The sequence below is a fragment of the Mytilus trossulus genome, chromosome 3 (genome assembly GCF_036588685.1).
Source record: "Mytilus trossulus isolate FHL-02 chromosome 3, PNRI_Mtr1.1.1.hap1, whole genome shotgun sequence".
In the NCBI taxonomy this organism is placed as follows: domain Eukaryota; kingdom Metazoa; phylum Mollusca; class Bivalvia; order Mytilida; family Mytilidae; genus Mytilus; species Mytilus trossulus.
The window spans coordinates 7,420,337-7,438,897 of NC_086375.1; the positions used below are offsets into that span (position 1 = coordinate 7,420,337).

The window sequence follows — 18,561 nt, forward strand, 5'->3', positions numbered from 1 at the left end:
TAATGAATAGAATATAGTATTACGGTTAATGAAAAGAGGTCAGGAAAGTTATGTGATCATTTGTAACTGCATTATAATATAAAGTGGAATAAGAGGTGAGAAGAGAATTAGGACTATTACATACGAAAGCCCTAACCCTTAGCAGTCCTACTAAAAAGCGCCCGGGGAAAAGAAAAAGCGCCCGGAGAAAGAAAATTAGCGCCCGGAGAAGAAAATAAGCGCCCGGGAGAAGAAATAATAAAAGTTTATAACAATATTTTTTCCCCTTAAAAATAACTAAGCATTTTGTCCTTTATATAAAATGGCGATATGTACGATGCTACATCTATTAGTGTTGTTGTACATTTACATTTTAGACCTTCAAAATTGTATATAAGTAAGTAAATAAATATAAATAAGAGTATATAGAAGAATCATGAAAGACATTGTCCTCGATCAAAATGTATATTTTGTTACTTAAAATAATCGGTGCCTGAGGTCAAATATTTTCGCAACTGCATGGTGAACACTTTTTTATACAGATGCTGAGATAGATTTATTATACCTTTTTATAACACTAAAACTGTTTCAATGGCGATGGTTATAAGGGTTTTAATGCTTAGACATATACAACTTAAACCAAACACCTGCTTTTTATCCCCTTCTTTTAACTACGGTACATGTATAGTGCTACTTTTATGGCAGATTTATTATGTGTTCCTCTTTTAATTTTGATATATATTTGGATGGTTTACGTATGATGCCCATGTTAAGTATTACTGATATAAATCCTTTCATCTCATCTAAAGTTACAGCACCAACTTTAAACCAGGAATGAAGACGCGAAAATCTTCTTATCCTCTGCTGACTAGTGATGAAGTCTTGTGCATACCTGTAAAAAAATTGACAGTATAATTGATATGAAATATACAAATAGTAAAAACAATCTTAGAATTAAAACATATTAACATTCTCAAAGTGTGACTTAATAAATTATTAATTCACGAATGCTCGTAGCCCATTCGGTAATTTTTAGTGCTTTTTTGTTTAACGTCCAGCGTCAAATTAATGTGTATATTTAGGACAGTAGGACGAGAACATATACTCATACTAACGTTAAAAAAAATCCTCTACTTTGTACTAGTTCAGAAGACATGTCACCTCACTCTGACCTTTTATTGAATCAGAAAAATCATATACCAATTTTATATCTATAGTTTATATTATATTATGTATTGAAACGACCGGGCAAAGGTAAGAAAAAAACAAAGGCAAATGTCTTCATAATCGCAACGTGTGCATTAATATATCGTACTGAGTAAACTTATGACTATTTTCATATGTGAAATGTAACATAAAACGCAACAGTTGTTGAAAATTTTACCTGTTTGTCTCTCTGACAATGTGTCGTAGAAAATCAAGTGTCAGAAACAGCAAGAAGTAGTCGATAGGTTTAGCGTCGGCAGCAGGGACATTCTGAGGGCCACTGTTCTCTACAAATCTTTGGTCGTGTAAATAGTCAATCTCCGGAGGTCTAACTCGAAACCAAGGATTGGCATTCATTGGAACATCATTCATCTCATCTTCAGATTCTGAGCTACCGCTTAAAACTTCAAAATCACCATCACTCTCCCCGTCTGAAAACTGCTCTGAATCACTGGAGTCGGCCATATTTGATTCACGAGGAATATGACGTCAACCGATATATTTTTACATGACGTCAAACATTAAACCGGGTGATATATTTTTGCGCCAAAAATGAACTTATTTGCGCCAATGCTACTTCTGCGCCAGTCTATTGAAAAAATATAGGTACCATTTGCGCAAATAAAAATATTCATCTAATTTCGCCAATATTTTGAATGTAGCATCTATTTGTTTTTTTTTTATATATTTTTGATATATCATCTACTTCGTAAATGATTTTTTCCCTTGTCTCGGCCTTCGTCCGGGCTTGGGATCGAAATTTTACCTACTGAGTTGAAGTCTTCCGGAGCCATGAAAATTATTTTTGAAGGTCATTTAGATAAAATATGTTGCTTTTCGTTTGCAGGCGGTTCTTAAAAATTTTGAATATTAGCCGGTTCTATGTCTGATTCCGAGCCTAATTCACTATGCATTTTGTTTGGATATATTGCAAATTTGAACATCAATTTATTATTCGAACGAGCAAAATATATTCAATACAAAGTAAATAATGTACTTTCAGAAAATGTTTTTTTTTATTAGTACCAAAGTTGAAAGAATTTGACAAATAGTAAAATTACAGGTAGAAAATAATTATATTCACCAACAAAAGAAAACACATCAACTCAAGTGGAAAATTTTCAATTGTCTATGACGGCATTATATAAGTAACTGTGCTTGCAAATGGGCCCATACATTTACACAATGCTTGTTGCTGGGGTCATTAGTTTTAAGCCGGTGTATAGAGGAAAATTCTTCTTTTTCAAATTGTTTTTATTTTGTAGTAATTTTGTTTCAATAGTTTCGGACCTTTCTAATCGATGTTTTTATAAATTGTTTGGAAAAGAAAAAACAAGGTGGAGAAAAAGGGAGACTAGTATTCAGTTTCAACAGCGTATCCCTTTTCAATCATTAATTTGTTAATTTTTTAATTGCAAAGATTACTCTTCGTGTTTGCAATTATTTTTTCTTCTTTACTTTTGAACATTTAAGCCACAGTACTTGTATCTTGATAAAGAAAATGCGTAACTATAATTCTTCCGTTTTCAAAAACTCTCCGAAATTTGTTAAATTTTGTATCAGCATAAATTGTAAAAATAAGGAAATGTGTAATGATTGCCAATGAAACAACTATCCACTGTTTATTTGAACACTGTGGAACCATCTTTCAACTAAGAAAACAACGAAACTTACTTTTAGTTTAAACAGTATTTATTAATGATATATATTACAATGTTACATAAAGTTCAAATAAATGATTCGGAAACAAGTGTGAAAAAAACTTATATAAATCCGTCTCCCTAAACTTTATACGTTTGCCCATGGAATTTTTAAAAGTCATTTTTCATAAAAGTATTACCGAAAAAGAAAATAATATTTCTACGCATAGAGAAGCAAGAAGTCTCAAAATTGTCAATCAATCACTGAAAGACGTCATACCCTTTTACTCAAAATCTTATGACGCGACGTTATTGTTAACGTCACTGACGGCAAATATTCTTGTGTACTTTAGAAAAAAACAAGCTTGGCAGTAAACGGAAAGTTGCGGATTTTTTCCTGGCACTGAAAGGGTTAATATTTATCTGTGAAATTTGAGTTGTCTTATACATTTATCATTTTGATATCGTTTTTGAAAAACATGTCTTTTGATGTCTGACATGTTATACATCTTCCGCATAAACTGTTATCCATTATTATCTGTCTTTCGAAATAGTACTTTTATATTCTGAATTTGCAAATTACTTGTCTAAAATAAAAATAAAATCAATGTCCATAACTTAACAAAGTTGTATCATGCCAATAAAATATCAGTAATTTTCCTCGGGCGCTTTTCTGTTCCCCGGGCGCTATATTTTCTTCTCCGGGCGCTTTTTCTTTTCCCCTGGTGCCTTTTCTTCACCCGGGCGATCCCGGGCGCATTTTAGTAGGACCCGGCACCCTTAGAGTGCGACGATTTTTTTTTTGTACAATACCGTTAAGTGCCAAGGGGAAGGCCATAGATTTGAAATTTCAACGGAAAACGTCACAAAAGAGGCGTAACCAGGCATAACGTCATGCGATTTTTTCAGAGGGTTGGTGTTTGTCAGGTTTAATTTTTTTTAAGGTAAAAAGGTAAATAGGTACGAAAACCGTAAATTTTAGGGATGTTTTATTTTGATATATGCAAAGTTGATATAACCTTTAGAATAAAACAATATACAAAAAAAAAAAAGGATTAAGTAAAATCACAATTCTGGTGAAAGAACGGAATATAGTTTTTAAATGCATATGTATATATAAAACCTTGGCGATTAAGAATTTGATGCACAATGCAGTCACGTCGTTGACGCTTAATATTTTTACCGAGAAGAATATAAATATATCTTAAATGTGTAGTAAAGTTTGAACGCGATAGCAAAAGATTATTAAGCAAGGAGGTGAAAAAGGGTTAACTGTGGTTTATTTTTTTTTTATTTTTATCAATTTTTCCGTTCAAGTCGACGCTTGTTGTAGTGTATGAATGAATCGTATGAACGAATCGTGCATTGTTGAAGACCCTACATCAATTGTCATAATGAAGAACATGAATAAAAGTCCTGTTTATTGCTTATTTAATTTTTTAAGGGTCACTGGGGAAACGAAATATGGTCACTTGGTCTTCTCCCGACCAGTAAAACGCTTGCCGAAAAGGGGCGTTCGTTTTTCTGTGCGGTTGTATCAAGTTCGCAGTCACGTCCGATCAGAATGGGGACGTTAAATCTGATGCTTCGTATAAGAAAGTGCCACGCTCTTTGCACATTAAGAACCGTTGCAACAACTCTTTAATGGGTCCGAAGGTGGACTGTTGCAAGGCAAACTTTCTGTCCCTATCCAATATACTCTCATTTACATGTACTGTATTTATTGTAAACTTTTTCACGTCCTGAACATGCATGAAATATTTGTCCCTGGGTGTTAAGCAACCAACAATCAATCAATCAATTATATATAGTATGTGCGATTGTGTCAATGTCCTTTAATTTTGTATACCTTTGAATAAAAGAACAGGTTCGGTGACTTTAAAAGACTTTATCGCTATTATCTGTATTTTTCCTTTGATGTTTTTTTGTGATAATTTTCATATCACTCGTGTAGAGTGAGAATGAAAATTATCGCTAGTTTCTGAGGTCCTTATAGCAACAGCGTATTAATATAATTCAAGCGCTAGAGTGATGGCCAATCAGAAAAGATTAGCCAGAACTATACAAAAAACTGTTATCGGATGACTTCGCTGAAATGTCAACAATAAAAGATGATTTCTCGTTTTAATATTTTACCGCGAATTTCGCCGTTAAATAATTTATTGGAAGTTAAAGTAATCAAATCATGTTATTAACAAATAAAAAAAATCTTTTTTTTTACAGAAGTCTGCTTCAAATCATCGTAGGTCTGTCTGCATGTACATTTCTTCATGCATGTATATTTCTTCGTCTGCTTTGAAAATCCATAATATATAATGTGATTACAAATCCGGTAAATAGTATAATTCGGTAGGTCAAAGTCATGAAAGGGGAGGAGATTGTAGTTACGACGTAAGGAACATATCCGATATCATTTGTGAAACGGTGATTCCATAACGGTCGACCAACTCGTGATGGCGTCCGTAAAATTTACGAAGGGATGATTTCAACTTCACCATTTGGAACTTTTGGTTTAATAGCTTCCTAGTGAGCAGTAACCATATATGAAGAAAATCATGATAGGAAATGCAAGCACGGAAATATCGTATCAATTGAGAGATATATACCCCGTATGCAGGTGCTGCTGGAATGTTGCTACTTAGAAATGGAAAGTTCACAATTGGAAAGCTGAAATCATCTCTTTTGTCGTAAAGTTTTGTCAATTTCTAGATGTAAGTAAAGATATGAAGCCGACTTAACTGTATCTGTAGTATCCTGTATCTCCAATTCGATGGGATAGATGCGTTCCATATAGTCACCAAATTTTGAATTGTTAAGTGAAAGAACGTCATATATATAGCGGAAAGTAGAGTTAAAGGATATTGCTAACTTCTTATCTTTCTTCCTAAGAAGTTCCTGCATAAAGTCAGCCTCATAATAATAAAGAAACAAGTCAGCAAGTAGAAGCGCACAGTTTGTTCCAATTGGGATGCCGACAGTCTGTTGAAAAACACGTCCTCCGCACGTAACAAATATGTTGTCAATCAAGAAATCAAGCATCTTGATAATATCGGTTTCAGAGAATTTTTTGTTTGAATCAGAGTGATTCTTTACAAAGTAGGATTTATCCCTCCCTAAGACAAGATACTTGTATCTACGTTGACCATTCTTTTTTTATGAAGCAAAGTAATACCAACTCTTTTAATTTGTATTTTGTTCTAGAATTAAATCAGCAGTGGCTTCTCGGTGGCAGAAATAGCACATATAACCACTTGCAATAATTGAATTTAAACAATATTAATAGATTTAGGGAGATGTGGTGTGAGTGCCAATGAGACAACTCTCCATCCAAATAACAATTTAAAAAGTAAACCATTATAGGTTAAAGTATGGCTTTCAACACGGAGCCTTGGCTCACACCGAACAACAAGCTATAAAGGGCCCCAAAATTACTAGTGTAAAACTATTTAAACGGGAAAACCAACGGTCTTATCTATATAAACAAAAATATTTACTATTTACTTCAGGATAAAATAAACTTTTGTTTACTGTCTTAATCATAAATCTGATGTAAGGTGACACATGCGTGTCGCCTGACAATTATTGTCATGTATCATAATTTCCATCGCTCATTCACATATTTTGTGGCATACCTAGTTCTTGGAAATATCTGTATATTAAAAAAGTTCATGTTTTCCATTTCCAAATTTCTTGAAGCTTGTTCACCCTTCCAATTTTATGATATACTAGTATGTAGCTGTTTTTCATAAGAACTATAAATTATATATGCATAAAAAAAATGACATAAGATGTTGGTACGTTTCGTAAATAATTCATCGTAATGATTTCATAATATGCTAACATATATAAGTTTTTAGTGTCAATATCAATAAAACCGTTTCCAGTTACGATTATCTTTTTTTATTTTTGAATACCATAATTACGAGTATCTTTTTTCCGAGTTACGATTATCATCCCGAATTTTTCGACGGCTATTTTCACAGCGCTTAGACAATTCCAGTGCACCGTTACGATTCAAATATGATGAAATGGTATAGATAAACCTTGCAGCTGAGTAACTATTGACAAAAACATGCTACATTTAAGAAAAAAGAGTGTAAAGATTTTACCTATATCTACCGTCGCCATATTGGGATAATCGTAATTGCAGTTACGATTATCTCTTTGATACCAGTGTTAATATTACACACAGCTAAGAAAAAAACGTGTTATCCAAATGTTGCTTTAAAACTACCATGACATAATCAATGCATGATCTTACGTAAAAAGCTTGATCTGAGGTCAGTATCGGTAGTTGACGAATTGAATCATTCGATATACAGTAATCGTTATCGATTCCATAGCTGCTATTATTTCGTCTAAATCAGTTCAAACATATATCTTTTTGTAACGCTAGAACATTCGGTCTTACTTATCTTGACATGACTGAAACGACTAATCTGTGCGAAGTCACTTTATATTGGAAAAGCGTCTTAATGCCTTGTCAAGTCTTAAATTTATCTATTTTGGTTACTTCAGTCTAAAAATGCTTGATGTCATTGATGAGTAGGCGCAAAGTGTTGGAAATCAGAAGTATGCACATATAGTTTCAGTATAAATTGAAGTAAAACCCGTAATCGACAATGGTAAAAAAAGAACAATGAAAAATTAAATGCATATATACAATTGTAAACAACTGTCTACAAACTTGAGGAATATATATCTGCAATGATTATTCTGATACACTCGGAATTCTTTTCTTTTGTTACAGTGATTTGGACAACAATCAAATAACTACAATACAAGATGGAGTTTTTAAAGACCTACCAAGGCTATTTAGTGTGTAGGTATATATTTCTACTACAATATCATGTTCGAAAGCTTATTACATCTACATTGATAATAAACGGACGTTGATTTGTATATTATAATACTGCAGATTGCTGTCGTGATATAAACATGTCTCTATAGAATGAATATATTTGAAAAAAAATGCAGAATATATATCAATACGAATAACATCTTTGTTTCACTTTTTATAACTCCATAAGTTAACATAATTCATTTTCGGAATAAAGGCAAAAGTATTCCATCGATGTTCGAGTCTCGTAAATAGAATAAGAAGAGGGAAAGCAAGTTAAGAAAAAGTAAAATTGGGAAAATTCTAATCGAAGTAGAGAGACTGACTTGACAAGGTTTGTGTCTCCTGCAATGCAAGGACCAGTCACCATGCAAATTTATAAATTTTCAAAATAGCGAAATTGGTCAAAGGGTTAAATTTATAAATATTGCAACAAAGACATCACAGGTATATAAACCTATCAGAGTGCGAAGAAAGGCATTGCTGGTGAGAAGAGACACATATGGGACGTATGGACCAACAAATTTTAGAACGATTATTGTTAAATTTATGTAGCGTCGATTTCATTCGTTCTTTCTTACACAAGTATACAAGCACACAACCGTTAATTACGTTCACGAGCATGATATATTAACTGAGATATATGAGCGCCATACAATGGCATTGTCATATTATCGACTTAAATGAGTGTGACTGTCCATATGATCCAATCTGTATCATTTCCCTTTTTTTGCTTATAAATAGGAAATCTACAGTTAGAAAAATTGAAATTTGTTATTTAAGGTTCTAGTTTGAACTATCTATCTGTATCAATGTTAAGGAAAATATCAATATATGAAGCAGACTTTCTATTTTAGGTAATTGATTAATTTTTAAATATGTCAGCATTAAAATATATCCTGAATTTGACAGTGACATGCGTTTCAAAAACATAATTGATTGTCATATGTAATATCTTTTTTAACTAATGGTTTAAGAAAATAAAAGAATACCTATAAATAATAATATATCAAACATGTAAGAGAGTTTCATTAAATGCCTTTGTTATGCGACTAACACTAGAGTTCCACAACTCCTGTCTTTTTTTTTGTTGCTTTAAAGTATTATATTTTAGGCAAAAGGTTGTGAAATTGCAAAAAAAACAAAGAAAAGATAAAGCATCAACTAACACTGAAGAATTTGACAAATTCTATCTTATACACAATATTCTTTTATAAACCCGAGAATGACAATTTGTAAATACATTAAAGTAAAATTTAGGTCACTAGCATTCTGTATTCCGATGACGCCATACACCCATGAACAAATCAATATCATGTAGGAGGAATATGCACTCGTCAGACCAATAGACTCGACATAGCTGTCTCAAAGTCTAATGACGGTGATCACGTGACGACTTATGTCGAGCTTGACGTTAATTACGAGTCAGCAACGGTCGTTTGACTAGACTACGGGCAATTGAATAAGCACAATTTAGTCTATTTATCATCAACGTCTATTGACCAAATACAAGTTTTATTACCAACGTCTATTGACTAAATACATGTTTTATTACCAACGTCTATTACCAAATACATGTTTTATTACCAACGTCTTTTGACCAAATACATGTTTTATAATCAAAGTCTATTGACCAAATACATGTTTTATAATCAACGTCTATTACCAAATACATGTTTTATTACCAACGTCTATTGACCAAATACATGTTTTATTACCAACGTCTTTTGACCAAATACATGTTTTATTACCAACGTCTATTACCAAATACATGTTTTATTACCAACGTCTTTTGACCAAATACATGTTTTATTACCAACGTCTATTACCAAATACATGTTTTATTTCTAACGTCTTTAGACCAAATACATGATTTATTACCAAAGTCTTTTAACCAAATACATGTTTTATTATCAACGTCTATTGACCAAATACATATTTATTACCAACGTCTATTGAACAAATACATGTTTATTACCAACGTCTATTGACCAAATACATGATGTATTACCAACGTCTTTTAACCAAATACATGTTTTATTACCAACGTATATTGACCAAATACATGTTTTATTACCAACGTCTTTTAACTAAATACATTTTTTATAACCAACGCCTATTGACCAAATACATGTTTATTTACTAACGTCTATTACCAAATACATGTCTTATTACAAACGTCTTTTTACGAAATACATGGTCTTTTACCAACGTCTTTTAACTAAATACTGTATATTCATTTATGCTCGTGGGTATCATTTTTTCGTGGATTGAGAAAATTTCGCATTTTCGTTGATAGCTTAATTTGTGAAAAAGTAAGCTTACATTTCCTTTAGAAAATTTGTATTTCGTTGCATTCACGAAATCCACTAAAATTGGTATCCAACGAATATCAATGAATCCACAGTACATGGTTTATAAGTTACATTCAACATCTAAATACATGGTCTGTTACAAACATTTGCATACTAAAAAAAAAACAGTCTATAAGTAACATCTTATAACCAACTTCTATAAATGAAATATACATGGAATTAAGATAGTATTTTTTTAACAAAAAAATTTCCAAAAAAAAAATTTTCAAAAAAAAAAATCATTTTAGTCACAATGTACAATGATGTATAGCATCTAAAAATTATATCAATTTTAGTTACTGGGAAATTTGAATGATAATGTTATTCCTTTATAAAAATGTACTTAGATAAACGTATCATAGAACTGTATCCACTTTTTCAGAGATTTGAGAGGAAATAGAATTACGTTTATCCAGAATGACACCTTTGAACATAATCTTCGCTTATTTTCCCTGTAAGTATAAATATAAGTTATAATTTTACATTCAACGATTACTTAATATATCGTCAACAACATCTTTTGGATGCAATATAATATAATTTTATCTCCATTTTTCTTTTGTCGTCTTTAACTCTGATCATATGAATTAATTTAACGTTATTGTGATTAAATTTTTGTCTCGTGAAATAGTGAGAGATTCCTAACTAGAACAAAGAGAAGAAAATATGGGTGAATAAAAAAAATGTTTATGTGAAAACCATAAACATTTCTAAAATCGGCATACAAAACTTGTTGTTAGAGTAAGAACAATTATGTCAATAAGGTTAACTTGGTAGGCCACGTCCCGGGAAAAAGAGGGCGAGATTCTGGTTACGACCTGAGAAACAAATTCTTCATGTTCACATGCAATTAATGTTGTTTTTTCCCTAATTACGGCTATTTCCTGACGTTCAACTGTTATAAATCAGGGGCCTTGTTTTCGAAGGTATCATACGATATGTATGTCATTAGACATATCTGAGGACATATTTTATGATCATTTTATGACTATCATATGATATATCATAGGATGTAAATCATTGCTGTCTTAAGAGAGTCATAGCTATGATGCTCTTATGACTGTCATAAGTGAACATTTTAGATAATGATTAAAAAAGGATTAATATGTATTAATATAAAAATGTAGAGAATGAACATTACCATTCTTCTTCTTCTTCTTCTTCTTCTTCTTCTTCTTCTTCTTCTTCTTCTTCTTCTTCTTCTTCTTCTTCTTCTTCTTCTTCTTCTTCTTCTTCTCTAATTTATAAGATTTTATTAGGTTTAAATACAGATTGGTGCAGTCCTAACATGTTCAGCCAGTTAACTTAATAATCAAACTTGATGACTGGTTAAAGTTAACTTAGGACCGGTTTAATGACTGCTGTGACCGGTCCTAGGACAGATATTGTGTTGACTTAAAAAGCTGACTTGGTCCTAGGACTGTTTAATGATTGCCAGAAAAGTTTACTTCAGGACAGGTTCATGTCAAGAATTGAAGTTAACTCTTCATAGATAAAGTAAACCTTATCTAAAGTTAACTTGTTAACAGGACTGCTTTTATTGTGTGCATTAGCGTGGTAAAGAATAATCATAGAACCCATTTAAAAGTATTTACTTTGACCCCTTAACAAAAATATAAAAAAATCAAAAAATTTGAACCAACCGTTTTGTCAGAAAAAATACACTGTTCATATAGCAGTTTGACAAACACCAATTTTGATCATTGAGAAGCTTTATATTCCTTTTACAACACAACGTAATTAAACTGTTAAGCTGACTTTACAGAGTTATTATCTCCCTGTATTGTTAGGTACAACCTTAAATACCAAACTTGTCCACAGGTCTGGTCTGGTCTGGTCTGGTCAATCAGACCTGTGCATATGTCTGGTCTGGTCAAGCAGACCTGTTCGCAGGTTTGATCTGGTCAAGCAGACTGTCCATTGGTCTATTCTGGTCAAACGAACCTGTCCACAGGTCTTGTCTGGTCAAGTAGAACTGTCTACATATCTGGTCTTGTCCGGTCAAGCAGACCTGTCTGCAGCAGTCATAAAAAGGGCACATGAGGTCTGGTCTACTACGGATAAAGTAATCTTACAGGTCTGCTAACATTTTCCCAAGTTAACCTTTAGAGCAGTCGTAAGGACTGCTTTAATTTAACTTGTGTACAGGTTAGGACAGCACTCATCTGTATGTAACTTTGTTTTAGTAATAAAGAATAATAAGAATAAAAGGTAAAACTTGTATTTACACTGTACAGATCAAACTGCCATGAGCTAAAAACATTAGATTTTAACATTCAAAAAATGGATAAAACTTAAAATTAATAAGTTTTCAAATGTCCACTTGTTAAAAGATAAAAATGTGTGATAAGATTTCAATGATGAAAAAAAACCTCATTAACTCAGGTTTTACCATTCTTAATATTTACGAATATTTTATTTTTCACATTATAATGAACATGAAATTTCATACAAAAAGAAGTTGATAATTTGTTTAAATTTAGTTTGTAATATATAATAACTCTTGAGCTTCGCTTTCGTGTGTTATCATACAAGCATTGTTATAAAACAGTGAATACTTTTTTAGATTCGGTACATCGAGTAGTACCCGCTTAACGAAATGCATGTGCACATACGTTAATATAGTACTGTTAACTATACTTTACGCCCTAGCTCTTTTGTTATACTATATAGTTTCTATTTCTGAAACAAGTGTACATTAAATAGATCTTTTGTTACGAATAACAAAGGATTTTGACCACAGGGTGTGACGAGCAGGGTTTCTGGAAACCCCTGTTATTACGTCCTGTGAACAAAATCTATTGTTATTCATAACAATAGAAATTCATTGGGGTTTTTTTAAAACAAGAAACATAAGAAAATACTAAAAGTATCCACTGCAAATTGTTTCAATACAAACAAAAACATATTAAAGAAAACTCTAATAGAGGAAAACATACTAAGCATCTATTTCGAAAATAAAAATATCCGTTAAATACTCCTTTGCTTGAAGGTTTTTTTTTATCCCAGGCATATGTCTGTAATCTAAAACCAATTGATCGAAAGAAAAAAAACGAGGATTCCAACTCCCGTACCCCTTTTTCCCCCGGGTTACACAGTGACCGACCCGGGAATGGGGTTCCGTGGGTAAGACGCGACTTTTTTTTTAAGCGATAAATGCGTTTGAATGGTTGGATCCACATTTTTTCTCGAGTTGGGAACCCCCGGCTGGTTGAGTGCCTGATTGACTGAAAAAACGTAGTTGCTAAATATAAAATCTGTATCTGTGTATGTTGACTGTGTCTGGTAGTCGGGTTTCTATTGCAGACACACCCATCGCTTAGAATATCCGAATATGAATGTTTTTATTTTAGAAGAGGGGGAGAGTCCTTTTTTTTTATAAAACCGGAAGATATAAACTACAGTTATGATTACCTTCATTAAACTAATACAGGTAAGTACTTTGGGTTGTAATATTGAGTTATCTTTTGTCTCTTCCGCCAAATCCAACGCTTGCCACAAAATGTCGTCCGTCGTATACCCGTCCATATAACAACTGAATACTATTTACTTATGTATTTTTTTGTACAATACACGAAACTGTCAACCTTGACCTTCTGAATATGCAAATCAGGAACTTCGAAATTAGTAAAATCTACTCACTTGTCAAAGTTTGAACGAATATAGCCAAAGTAAGGTTACTAGTGGGGTTTCATTTAAAAAATCCAAAAAATCTTATAAATGATGATTTTATATTGTCAATAAATATGATTTCCGTTCTTTTTCAATTGGTTATCATTTTTTATAAATATAGGATTAAGCATAGAGTGTAAGTTAGTTATACACCTCGGGATACGGCGTGTCTCGATAAGAAACCCCGTCGGCCGTGGGCTGACGGGGTTTCTTATCCAGACACACATATCCCTCGGTGTATAACTATTACAGGAATGAAATAATTTGTATATTTATTATACAAAACCATGAGTAAGAAACGAATTTCATATTGCATGTTGAATGACACTTTCGAAAACATATCTGACGACTATGACATGTCTTAAGACCATCATAAGACATGTCTTAGTCATAAGATACTTTCGAGAACCAGGCCCCTGGCTTTAAATAGCAAAGTATTATATCAGTAATGTTATCAGTATTTATAACTGGTATACAGATACTATTATCATTAACGAGAAGACAATTTTAAAAACTGTAGATGCATCGTAGTTGAGCATGTAAAACGATTAAACATATTAGTTGAAGTGCATAAAACGCTGAATTATAAATACGTTACGACTTCAGTATGTTCATTTAAGAGATTTATCGTGCTGAACTGACTGTAACTTAATATAATACTAATAATGGTCAATGCCCTTTCATGGATTTTATTAGATATCTTGTCAGGCCAGAAATCACCTTCAAATTGGAGCCAACAAAAAACAAAAATCAGTAATAAAATTTAACAAAATGTATTATACCATTTTAAAAAAAATATTATACCAATAGAAGTGTCATAGCAAAAGTCACTGAAAAAAATAAATCAGATCCTGATCCATTATCTTTTCTTTATCCAGATTTATTCTTTAAGATGTAACAGAATATGTCCAATTATATAGTGTCATTTACTTGCTATTTCTGTGTTGGCCAGGTTATAAATTCTAAAGTTCTATTGGGCCTGACAATCGAAGAGTCGATGGCCAATACAGCTGATTGGTAATCTATAAAAGGGCCAATACAGATACAGCAAGTTCATTACACATTTAATAAATCATTATTAAAGAAACTCACTGTGAAGAAAATACAGAATTTTATATCTGAACTTTGGAAAACTTGTCTGTTCGACTTTTTCACGTCCATGGACTTTTTGGTCAACATTGTCAGAAGTAATTTCTGATTTCCCGTCCAAGTACTCAACATACAATAAAAAAGCAAATAAATGGGGTTCAGTAAGCTTAATAAATATCTAAGATGGCTGCATAGTTTGATGACAATTCAAGTTGATTTGAAAAAGTTATTAAAAAAATTAAAGTGTACTATCTTTATTTTGTCCGAATAGCAAAACAAAGCGATTTTTTACCAACATTACTTTAATTCTAAAATCTTACAGCAATACAACAAAACAGTAAATGAAATGGGATTCAGTCGGCTTGATATATATCTAAGATAGCTGCATAGTTTACTGAAAAACCAAGTTGATTTGAAAAAGTCATTAATAACATTAAAGTGTACAATCTCTATTTTGTCCGAATTGCAAATAATAGCTTTTTTTTTACCAACAGTACTTTTATTCTTAAATTTTACAGCAATACAACAAAAAACTGAATGACATGGATTTCAGCAAGCTTGATATATATCTAAGATAGCTGCATAGTTTGATGAAAATTCAAGTTGATTTGAAAAAGTTATAAAACAAATTAAAGATGCCTATCTGAATTATTTTTTTTTAATTTTTACCTTTGATAAAATTAAATTCTTTCATTTAAAAGCAATAAATCAAATTACCTAATAAGCTTGAATTTTGTAAGATCAATATTCAATTTAGTTAGATGGGCTGATTTACACCAGTCAAAACTAAATTTGAAGGTCACGACTAGTCGAGACAGGTAGAGACTGGTTGAGACTGAGTCGAGACTAGTCAAGACAAGTCGAGACAGGTCGAGACAGGTCGAGCCTTGGTCAAGACCATTGCAGACTACACAAAGATCATCAAGTACTGAATCAGACAAATGAAGTAAAGTCGAGACCTAGTCGAGTACAATTAAGTACAGTTAAGTACAGTCGAGACAATGTCGAGACTAGTGGAGTCAAATGTGTGCTCGATTTTACTGGTCGATCACAAAAACTGGTCAATTCAGACTCTGAGCAGTTTGCAGTGTAACATATTGCTACATTTGAGTTTATTTATTCTGTTTCAGTTAGATGTTTACATAGACAATTAGCATATTGCTAGGAAATATGTCGGGCCTCATTGTCAACGATAATTGCGAAGTTAAAAATCTTAAATTGTCCATCATACAAAAGCTTTTTATATTGGATAGTTTTGATGAATCTTTTTGTGTTTTGTTTCATAAACCACATAGCTCAAATTAAGGGCAGAGTTACTAAACACTTCGTAAAAATCAAAAATACTGGAGTCATGCGCATCAATTGAACTGGATTAAAACAGATAAACGTACTTTTTCCAGAAAACTATTGATGACATTTCCTTTCCAAAAGTAATAATGAATGAAGTTTCTTTTTTAAAAAGTCGTTTTTAATCTTGTTAATTTTTAAGCAATTATTTTTCTAATTTTTTAAATGATCACACACTAAAGATATAAGATAATTTGATAAAAAAAAATTGGGTTGTTTTATCGCTCACAGTTAATCTTTCGAATTTTCAAACACTTGTGTGCTATGTATATTACGTACTAGGTTTTTTTTCATTTTTTTCAGATTTTCAGTTGAACTTTTTCTTATTTTTGTTTTCTTATTTGTGTTACCTGGTTAAATCTGAAGAAAATGTATGATAACGCTACAGAATAATATCAATTAGAGTGTAATTTTAAATTAAATATATCAATTGACTCAATATAGATTAATTTTTTACTAATTCGTTTTATTGTGCAAAATATTTCCTGTTTAGTCGTTTTCATACTTTCTATTTATTAACTTAGCTTTTCTTTGAGTGTTTTGAGTGTTAATGCATAAATTACCAGGCGATCTAACACTGTTTTTGTAGATGGTTTCAATTTTACCCTCATACGAGTCTAAATTGAAAACTACGTTCAAACCTATGATTGCGTTGGATAAAAACCGCAATTTTTATACGTGTGCATGTTAAAAAAATCGTTGTAGAAGGGTCTAAAAACAGCACAAACAACATTTTCCAAAATACCAAAAAAGTGAAAAAGTATATTTACACGAAACGCATTTGACTGATAGGTCGAAAAACTGATGTTCTTTAACCCTGCTGACTGCCATTGGCGATTGCCAAATAAAATTTATCACAAGATGTAACAAAATGAATCTTAAAATAAATTTAATACTTAACAGAAAAACTTTTTAAACTTGTGGCCGCGATGTTATGCCACCAACATACGGTGTCAATATATTTTAGTACACCAGATCCGTATTTCGACAATAAATGTCTCTTCAGTGATATTAGGGATCGAAACGGTATTTGGAAGGCCATATAAAGAGAATCCTCATTTTAAGAAAAAGTACCCTTATTTTTAGATAAACTCTTGAATTTAAAGAGTCAATATAGGATGAACGGATCATATTAACCGGAGGGAAAATATGATACAAAGCCCAAACAAAAAAATATAAACTAGTCTAAATTGAAAACTACGTTCAAACCTTTGATTGCGTTGGATAAAAACCGCAATTTTTATACGTGTGCATGTTAAACAAATTTCGTGGTAAAAGGGTCTAAAAACAGCACAAACAACATTTTCCAAAAGACCAAAAAAGTGAAAAAGTATATTTAAACAAAACGCATTTGACTAACAGGTCGAACAACTGATGTTTATATAAATGTATATAAAATAAGGAGATGTGTTGTGATCGTCAAATTGACAAATCTGCACCAGAGACCAAATAACATGCAAATTCACAGCTATAAGTCACCGTACGGTCTTCAACAATATACACAACCAATACCATTATTATGCGGCGTATAGTCAGCTATAAAAGAACACAAAATTACACATGTAAAATCATTTTATCAAGAAAACTACAGGCTATTTTATGTACAAAATAATAAACAAAATATAAAAATGTTATACAGCAACAAAGGAAAACCACTGAATTATAGGCTCCGGAAATGCGCATACATTAAATGGCTATGTTTAACTAGCTTGTTGGCGGCAACCCTCCTCATAACATGTGAAAATGGTGCTACGGCACAACAAAAGAGAAATCTATAAAAAAAAATGCCTGTTTGTACTTATATTAGCGCCTGGGATAGTTAAACATCAGTTTTATACTTTGTGTTTATATGTGTAATGTCAATGCATCTTTTCCGTCAATATTCTGAAACTATTTATGTAGTTAAATCTTATGTCTTGATCATCCTGAAGATATCGAGTACACTTTGTGAAAAGTCAACACACTTTTTATTATCTAACTAATCATGTGTCCACAAAGGAAACACTCATTACCTGACATAGAAACTATCTGGGTTTTCACATTCGCAAGATATTGATGTCTTTGAATGCATACCTCTAGTTCCTTGTCCATATTCGGCTTTACATTCTATGTTTTCATTAATATTCAGTAGTTTGGCAATATTTATTAGCAATTTATTGTTTAAAAATGATAAAATATGTTTTTCTTAACCTACGACTTTTCCCTCACCAATAACAGATAGCCTGGACCGTTTTTGGCAAACAGTTTTGACCTTTTGATTCAACATGGTCGAAGAATTGGCGGTGAGATTACTCTCCAACAGTTTTGATACGAACACCACTGATGAGTCAAAGGAATACGGAACGTGCTCCCAGCGTAATAAATTATGTATAATATCGAAATACGAAGATGTGTGGTATAATTGCAAATGAGACAACTCTCTAAAAGAGACACA

The 18,561-nt window shown here is 32.0% G+C and overlaps 1 protein-coding gene across 1 annotated transcript; it reads right to left on the reverse strand.

Annotated features, from left to right (window-relative positions):
- Positions 1-675: 675 nt before the first annotated feature.
- Positions 676-1,699, reverse strand: LOC134709927 (piggyBac transposable element-derived protein 5-like). The gene is made up of 2 exons (XM_063570050.1): positions 1,364-1,699; positions 676-871 (listed from the first exon to the last, which is right to left on the reverse strand). Exons 1-2 carry the CDS (start codon positions 1,648-1,650, stop codon positions 676-678), a joined length of 483 nt encoding a protein of 160 aa, XP_063426120.1. The 5' UTR covers positions 1,651-1,699.
- Positions 1,700-18,561: the final 16,862 nt, after the last annotated feature.

Excerpts from the sequence above, each read along its gene's own strand:
- LOC134709927 (XM_063570050.1), bottom strand. The coding sequence starts at position 1,650 with ATGGCCGACTCCAGTGATTCAGAGCAGTTTTCAGACGGGGAGAGTGAT. Across the intron at positions 872-1,363 it reads ATTGTCAGAGAGACAAACAG|GTATGCACAAGACTTCATCA; the intron begins GTAAAATTTTCA and ends ATTTTTTTACAG.